Here is an 8482-nt window from a genome sequence, read left to right as displayed (position 1 = left end):
ATAATTAGTAGATGGGTGGGGGGGGGGGGGGGAAGACAGTTGTTTACCAGGGCCAGTAGAGTTTATATTACAACATGAAAGGGGATTAATCTAGTTCATAGCCGTAATTATTGACCAACTCATTACCTGTGTGGAAGTTTATCTTGTGCCGACTCTACCTCCAGCAGCACACAAACAGAGAGAATTCAGTTCAATCATAGTTTCCACTTACTGACTCTGGTCCTTGAAGGCAGGGGTGAGATTTCTTAGGATTTACCTGTTGGTAGGTTGAATTGAGTGCTTGACAGGGTATTCACAAAACGTGCAGAAAATCCCTGGAAAGCAATCTAGGAATTAAAGAAAAGTAAAAAAAAAGTCAATTCCTAGATAAAATGTAATTAAAAAATCCTAGAAAACAGTGGTAGAATTCCTAAAAAGGGAGTGGAAAACTCCTAGAAGACAGAGGGGGCTCATGGAATAATCCTCTCCAAGAAAGTTTCACAAATTATATATATCGCCTTTTTTCTTATTGTAATAAAGTAGAATTTTGGGGGGTTTTATTCAGTTTCACTGAAATTTCCCTACCATAATTAAATTACTGGAAACTATCTTCTTTCGAAGAATGAAAATATAAACAGAGTGAGTTACTTTTATCACTCTTCCCAGAAGCAGATCTGAGTCTGTTTCCCTGACTGTGCTTTTGGAAACGACTATTTTTGTCTTAAAATGTCATGATGCTGCAATTGCCACAAGGTGACATTTTCCACCTGTGAAATGAAGATGATACAAGCCAAACCCGCTAACTGTGTTCTGATGAACAGGATAGATCATTTGTCCCACAAGTATTCCCACTCCAGTCTCTCGCTGTCAGTTGAAGAGCTCCTGATTTTGAAAAGGTTGCTGCTAGCGTAGAAGTCACCTGACACATTTCCAGTCACCACCTTTCCCAGTGGATCCTCACAGGATGCTAGGAACAGGTTGGTGGCTGGATGACTGGCTCTTGACCCACCCACGAGTGCCGTTGCTTTTGAGGTCCACACAGTCCTTTCTTCCCAGAAGAGTAATTCATCGTGATTCCCACTGCTTCTGTCTAATGAGACCTTTGAGCTAGAAACATCCTGGGGGGTATAAGAGTCTTTTTCTCCGTGGTCTTATCGTAGAACTCCTTGGGCTGTGTTTTGACCAGAATCTTTGTGGGCAGTAGAAGAGTCTCCCTGGAGCAGCATTTGTAAGGTGAGAGGACAGCTTTCACAGAACAGCCAGTGTCATTGGGAACGGGAAATTTTGTGCCCTAGTCTCCCTGCCACATCATTGCAGCGTTGTCAATGTGCTTCCCTACATCCATAAGCAGATGACTTCTTTTTAATGGCTGTGTGTAAAAAAGAATTAGTCCATTACAACACTTTAATTTCTCTCCCCCCCCTCCCCCCTTTTTTTTTCTTCTTTCATTTTCCTTAGGCTCTAGCAAAGAAAGCAAGAGATGGAAAGCTGTTACCAGAAGAGTACCAGGGAGGGTCTTTCAGGTAAGACTCTCTAGAAGCATTTAATTGCTGCAGTGTGGGTTCAGAACTGTTTTATCCTCACCTATTCCACTGGGTGTTAATGCACTACCCTTTGAAGTCTTGCTTAATTTAGGATGAAACTCCATGTGCTGATTCTGAGGGCCCAAGCCAGGCCGAGTGTCCTGTGTCAGGGGGAGACAATTATCTTGGTACAGGTTTATTTCATCTGAGCCTGGTGTGAAATTCATGGTTTTCATACTGAGATTGATGATTGATCTGACTTCTCTTTTTGCACCTAATGTTGGGGTTTTTTTATATTGCATTCTGTAATTAGGAAAAGCCATTGATCATAGTTTTAAAATAAGTATTTTAAAAGGAGTCGTTTGGCAGAGGTGTTTTAGCCGACAGAGATGTCTAGCTTATCTTCAGCTGAAACATTTAAAAACTGAGGAGATCCATTTTAAATAGCAGAATATATTTAGTAAATATTTTTTTTTCAATCTAAAAGACATTTGGCTTGGAACAGGGCCAGGCAAAGTTTATTTGAAAATGACACTTTCCTGGGTTACTTGACTCTCTGCCTTAGTGCATTATTCCTGTAAAGAAACGGGACTTTTAAAAAGGTGCATTATCTATAAATGCAAAAATCCCAAACCCTTGAGAGTCTGAATGTGCCCAAGTGAAACCCAGTTCAGATCTATTTTAAAGTTAATGAGTTTGGCCTTGGGAGAGAATTCAGTCATAGTAGTCACTGGATATAGATTATTTCTTTGGTGGGGTATATAATATCTGACATTACTGGTAACCCTTTTCTCTTTCATTTAGTATCTCCAATCTGGGCATGTTTGGCATCACTGGTTTCACAGCAGTCATAAACCCTCCGCAGGCCTGCATCCTAGCTGTGGGCCGAGCAAGAGCGGAGCTCAAGATTGTGGAAGACGAAGAAGGGAATGAGCAACTTAAGCAGCATCAGCTCATGACAGTGACTCTTTCGAGCGATGGTCGGGTAGTAGATGATGAACTGGCCTCAAAGTTTCTGGAGACCTTGAAAGCCAATATAGAGAATCCGATACGACTTGCCTTGTGTTAAATACAGTTGTCTTGTTTTGACACATTGATAACTATTATGTACCTGGCATTGGTTTTCTGTATGGAGGAGTAAATAGTTACTCTGAGATGGACAGTTAAAATATTTATTTATTGAATTAAAGAAAATATTAATATTCATGGTTTTAGTCTTTTGCAATAGCCAGTTTTATACTGCGAAGCTAAAAGTTAGCTTTAATTAATGTACAACATTTCTTTAAACCCTTGGTGCTAATGGCACATAACATTTGCATACAAAAGTTAATTTCCTCTGTAAAGGACAGTCCAAGAAAGTGTTAGGAAATTTAAAAGGGAATCATAAAATCACAGAATATTTTGGGTCGAAAAAGACCTTCAAAGCTCACCCAGCCCAACCCCTGCAGGGAGCAGGGACATCTGCCCCCAGAGCAGGGGGCTCAGAGCCCCAAGGGCCAACCTGACCTAGGAAATTTAAAAGGGAATCATAAAATCACAGAATATTTTGGGTCGAAAAAGACCTTCAAAGCTCACCCAGCCCAACCCCTGCAGGGAGCAGGGACATCTGCCCCCAGAGCAGGGGGCTCAGAGCCCCAAGGGCCAGCCTGACCTGGGATGGTGCCAGCGATGGGGCTGCTCCCACCTCTTTGGGCATCCTGGGCCAGGGTCTCACCACCCTCATTGTAAACGATTTCTTCCTTCTCTCTAGTCTGAATCTCCCTCTTTTAGTTCAACCCATCACCTGTTGTGCTATCAGAATAGGCCCTATTAAAAATTCTGTCCCCATCTTACTTAGAGGCCCCTTTAAGTACTGAAAGGCCCCATTAAGGTCTCCCCGGAGCTGCCTTCCCTCCAGGCTCCAGCTCCCCAACCCTCTCCCCTGTCCTCCCAGCAGAGGGGTTCCTGCCTTGCATCATGTTAGTGGCCTCTTGTGGCCCCATTCCAACAGGTCCACGTCTCTGCTGTGCTGAGGACTCCAGAGCTGGATGCAGTGCTCCAGGTGAAGTCTTCCCTGCGCTGAGCTGCTGCTTTAGCTTTTCTTTAAGGGCTAAATACCTAACTTATTCCAGCAGGTCCACGTCTCTGCTGTTCTGAGGACTCCAGAGCTGGATTCAGTGCTCCATGTTAAGTCTTCCCTGCGCTGAGCTGCTGCTTTAGCTTTTCTTTAAGGGCTAAATACCTAACTTTTAGAGTGAGGAAAGCAACATCATAAATGAACTGCCCTGAGTCCTGGTGGATACTGTGGTAACTGAGTAGCTACACTACATTGCTGCAGTAGAAAGGTTTTCAGAAGACTTTCCTGCCATGTTCTGCCATCCAAATTAATCTGGTAAAATTCACAGCTTCACTCATATAATTAGAATTCATTAAAACATTTGAACTAGAGGTGTATCTGTTTTTTTTAAGATAAAGGCATAATCTAATGCCTTGCAGAAAGGTAGAGAGGAGAATAAACTTGTTTGAATAAATATATTCTTCATAAGGATGGAATTTCATTGTTGATTTTTAGTTTTTGATGGAAACAACATTTAGTGAAAACAACATTTTCTGTGTTTAAAAAAAATAGATTTCCATTGACTTAATCTGGAGACAGGTTTGGTTTTTTTCCATTTAGAGGTTGCCCCAACTCAGGTGTTCTCTTCAGTTACAAAAAATGTAATGACTATCTTTTTTTCAGGTGCTCTGTGATATATTGTGGTTAACTTGAAACCCAAGTTAATCGTGCCAGCGGTATTGTGATGAAAAACTAGCTGCGACCTCTTCATCTCAGAGGTTCCACTGTGAAAGGTCAAGTTTTGCACACTAAATATTTGCTGATTAATGCTGTTCTTTGCATGGGTAGAATAAAGATGTAAGTAGAAAGTGTTTCCTCATCAATGTGTATTGACCTTGGAGGCTGCAGTGGCCCCAAGGTTAAGTTAACAGAAGTAGATTTGGGGTTTTTTCTTAATATATAAATATGGAAGCACCTGCTGTATGTGTTTGTAACAGAATAACTGCTTTTCCAGGACCTGGTGAGAATATAAATTGTCCGTAGAATTCTGGGAGTTTGTCTTATTCTGGTTTGTGCAGGTGTTTTTTTAAGATTTGCAGGACTGTGAGCTGCTGCCATAATTAAAAAGCTAATTGCAAGACAAACCCTTTAGTTAATACTGTGTCGAGAGTTTTTGCTAAATGAGTTTGCGGCTTTGGCTTGTCCTGATGTCATAGATTTCATGAAGTATGAATTGCCAGCAGGGAGATATTTTGATTACCGAGTCTAGCTGACTGTGCAATAATGGACAAACCCCTCTGGTATTTCCAGGAGTTCCTCGCTGCTAAACGGTAGTCAAGACTGGGTGCTAAAGATTAATTTGCGATTTTAAATGGTTAACTATGAATTTTTCCAAAGTTGTTGTCAATCCCACATGACTTTGAAGGGAAAAGATTCCGGCAATTTATACATTGGCCTTAGTAATGGACAAGAATTTCTCATTGTTTGCATGGTTATCATGTCTCCTTCCTGTGGAGACTACACAGCTTCTCCAGGTTAAGTAATCCCTAATTACGCTGTCAGAATATTTGACTTGTTTTGATTTTTTTTCTTGCAATGTATTTCCTTATGTAATAAAATTCCTGCGATCTTCCTACGTGTAGTCCCTAGAAGAACCTCACTCCTACAGAGTGAGTGCTCAGTGCCGTTTTCACCTGATCCTTTTGTCCCCATGCTTATCCCCATCGTCCATACAAAATACAGCAGACACTGTCATTTCGACAAAGGGTTAGTCCCATTGGGTCCAGTGGAATTTTAGAGCTGAATAAGAAGCCATAATTACAACCAATAATCCAAGAAACAAATTCCGACTGTGTGCCTTTATGTGCTGGGTACAGGAAGTGGCACACTGGACACATTAAAGGATCTCCAGCTGCAGAGTAATTTGAGGGGAAACTAGTCATGTGTGATGTGTTTTTCATGTGCAATAATTTGTGCCATGAGGTGATGGAGAATAAAAAGGTGCCGTTAGGATTGATTATGTCTCGTAGAGACCTGTAAGTTCAAAACTGGTTTTACTTTGTTTTTCGCTTGGCTTTTCTCGTGGCACTTCTCATTTTTCCATTGAGGTTTTTGTCCTGGATTACATCAGACCATAACAAACACTTTTTCCTCCCAAAATCCGCTGAAAGTGTTGTTCATTCTTGTAACTTCCTAGAAAGCAGTGGAAATAAGGGACATGGTAAATACTAGTTTTACAGTGACCAGTGCCAGCTGCTCGGATGGGTGGCTCTCTTTGTCAGAAGGTCTCGTTGCAGGTCCCTTTCAGCACCACTCGGTCTGTCCTGGCAGTTTCAGATATGGCTCAATCAGAGCAAGGTTAATCTGCTTCTGTCTTAACCAAAAACGGGCAAGTCATGGGGAAGCGTAATGTCTGTAATTTGCTGTGAACTTTTATGGAGAATTTTGCTCTCGCAGGTGGACGGTCCTAGATCTTTCACAACACTGCTTCAAGGGTATGAAAATTGCACGAGGAAAGGCGCAGCGGAGATGTGGCAAATGTGACAGCAGACACCTTTAAAGGCTTTGGAGACAGAAGACCCAGGAAGAGACCCAAGGTTGTCTTTTGGCAGAATAAAGCCATGTTATGAGGAGTCCTCTTCCCAAGCAGGCTCTTCTCCATAAGCAAGCAGGTTACATGACACTGAAGGACGTGTAGATTATTGGCCTGGTGGGTCGTACTATGATTTGGGTGTTAATTTGACTGTTCAGTTGTGTGGTGGTGTTTTTTTTTTAACTTGGCCTCTCAGGTCTCTTGGTGATGATTTCCACTTTCTTCTTAAAATGTAGAAGTGTTCTCTTAATTCTCAAGAATGCTCATCCTTGACTTACTTATCGAGGAATGTGATGTCTGTGTGTTGAAAATCCTCACTGATGTCTTTCCAGACCCCGTGCGGGCCATACAGCTGTGTAAGCTACAAGAGAATGCAGGAGGTGGAGTGTGGTGAGGGGCAGGCTCTCGTCTGGTATTTAACCAAGCTGCTCCTCTCTGTAACCCAGAGAGGTGGCAGCAGCCCCATCGCTGGCCCCATGGCAGGTCAGGTTGGCCCTTGGGGCTCTGAGCCCCCTGCTCTGGGTGCAGATGTCCCTGCTCCCTGCAGGGGGTTGAACTGGAGGAGCTTTGCAGGTCCCTTCAACCCAAACCAGTCTGTGATTGTATGAAAACTTTGAGCCCTTTGTTCACTTTGAGCTTACGCTGATTATTGTTCGTACCTCTGCAAGGTTAGTAAATCATTGATTAGATCATTGTACCAATTACTGTAGTGCTGAGAGTAACTTCTGCTGCCGGTTGTGTAGGTGTTATTTCAGCTTAGGTTCTGCACCACTTTCATGTTGTGGAGGGGCTGGTTTTCAGCTTCTTGTGCACTGCTGATTCACCTTCACTGCTCTGATTCATGCTGCTTTGTTCTGGGAATTAGAAAATGACTTTTTGTTTCTTTTTAAAGGCTTTGAAATATAATATCCCATCATGTCTCAAAGTACTGCAGCATAACTAAAATATTTAACTAGCCATTCACCCACTCCTAATATTTTTCTGAGATTTGCAGATCAGGAGAGATTCTTATCTCGTGCTGTAGTGCATCATGGATCAGAAATAAATAGCTATTATTTCCTTTACCACAAAGCTTGTTAATAAGCAACCAAGCGTTGTCTTTTAGGAGGTGTCCCAGCACCTGCAGTTTCCTGTTCTCCAGTACCTGTTTGTAGGTTGCTGTTTGCGTTTTCTTTGGGGTTTTCTGTTTAAAGAGGTATTGAATAGTCACATAGTGCTTTAAAAAAGATGGAAAAATGTTTGTTCAGTGTAGGGTTATGTTTGTGTGTATATGATGATGATAGATTTTCATTTTCCTTAAAGTTTCCAAGTATTAGCTAAATTATAGTCTAATAATGTGAGATTAAGGGTCTTGATAACCCCGAGCGATTTAAACATTCTGATCCTTCCCCCTGAGTCTTTGTATAGTCAGTTAAGTTTTAAAGCCTCTAATTTATGTTTCCTCTTTTAATTCAGCTGAATTAGAGCATAGAGATTTTTCTGCGGGTTTTAAGAGGCATGGCCAAACCCTTTGAGAAAGTGCCATTTAAATTAAGGTCCTTGCAGTCATTAAAAAAAAAAGCAAGCCAGCTAGAAATTGTTCTTGCAGAAGGGTGTCTAAGATGAGCGTGATGTTGATCTCAAGACACGAGGAAGATGAGCATTGCTGCAGGATTTTGAGGATGTTGGACTACAACAGAGAAGTATCTTCAGTGCGTCCCCATCAGTTTCCTTTCTGGCTGTAGTAACATAACATGAAAAAAGAAACATCATTCTACAGGAAAGTGGGTCAAGTGTCCTTTTTTTTTTTCTTGCTGTATTTTGTGAATTACCAAAAATATGCTTATTCATCCCAAACTTGTTTCCAAGAAAGCGTGTTAATCAGCCTGTTAATCTCTGCACATAGAGCTATTCACTGTATCGTTCTGCAGAGAAGAGAATCGAGGTACTGAGGTGCTCCTCACCGGTGGATTTGCTTGGTGTGAGCCTTGGTGGTGCCACGGTTTTCGATGGCAATGAAAGACTTGGTTTAGAGGGAGAACTGAACCAGAGCAAGGCCAGCAGAGGGCAGGCGGAGCCGCCTGCTTTCCTGACGCTCCATCTGTGTGAGAGTAAACACAGACACTGAACTATTCTAGTGTGCAGATAGTCTTGAATTTGAACTGTAGCCTGATGGTTTGGTGTTTGGTTTTGAAGTGTTTGAGTGCCTGACGTGAATAAAGAAGGAACAGTAAACCCTAACTTGCCTTGATCTGCTGGATTAGGGTCAGACGGAAAGCTTGGCATTGCATGGCACTTCCTGCAGAACTAGATCGTAGGATCTCAGAATATCTCAGGTTGGAAAGGACCCATAAGGGTCATCAAGTCCAACTC

General features: G+C 42.0%; 1 protein-coding gene across 1 annotated transcript in view; it reads left to right on the top strand.

Moving 5' to 3' along the window:
• Window positions 1-2729, top strand: part of PDHX (pyruvate dehydrogenase complex, component X) — a gene marked incomplete at its 5' end in the record, with an annotated part of 11357 nt that extends 8628 nt beyond the window's left edge. Inside the window, 2 exons of the mRNA XM_010134006.1 lie at window positions 1438-1502; window positions 2307-2729. Of these exons, the coding sequence (XP_010132308.1) occupies window positions 1438-1502; window positions 2307-2571 (330 nt within the window). The remainder of the gene's footprint in view (window positions 1-1437; window positions 1503-2306) is intronic.
• Window positions 2730-8482: the final 5753 nt, after the last annotated feature.

Source organism: Buceros rhinoceros, unplaced genomic scaffold, assembly GCF_000710305.1.
Source record: "Buceros rhinoceros silvestris isolate BGI_N320 unplaced genomic scaffold, ASM71030v1 scaffold2814, whole genome shotgun sequence".
Taxonomy (NCBI): domain Eukaryota; kingdom Metazoa; phylum Chordata; class Aves; order Bucerotiformes; family Bucerotidae; genus Buceros; species Buceros rhinoceros.
The sequence above is the reverse complement of the archived record's forward strand: the minus strand, read 5'-3'. Positions and strand labels throughout refer to the sequence as shown.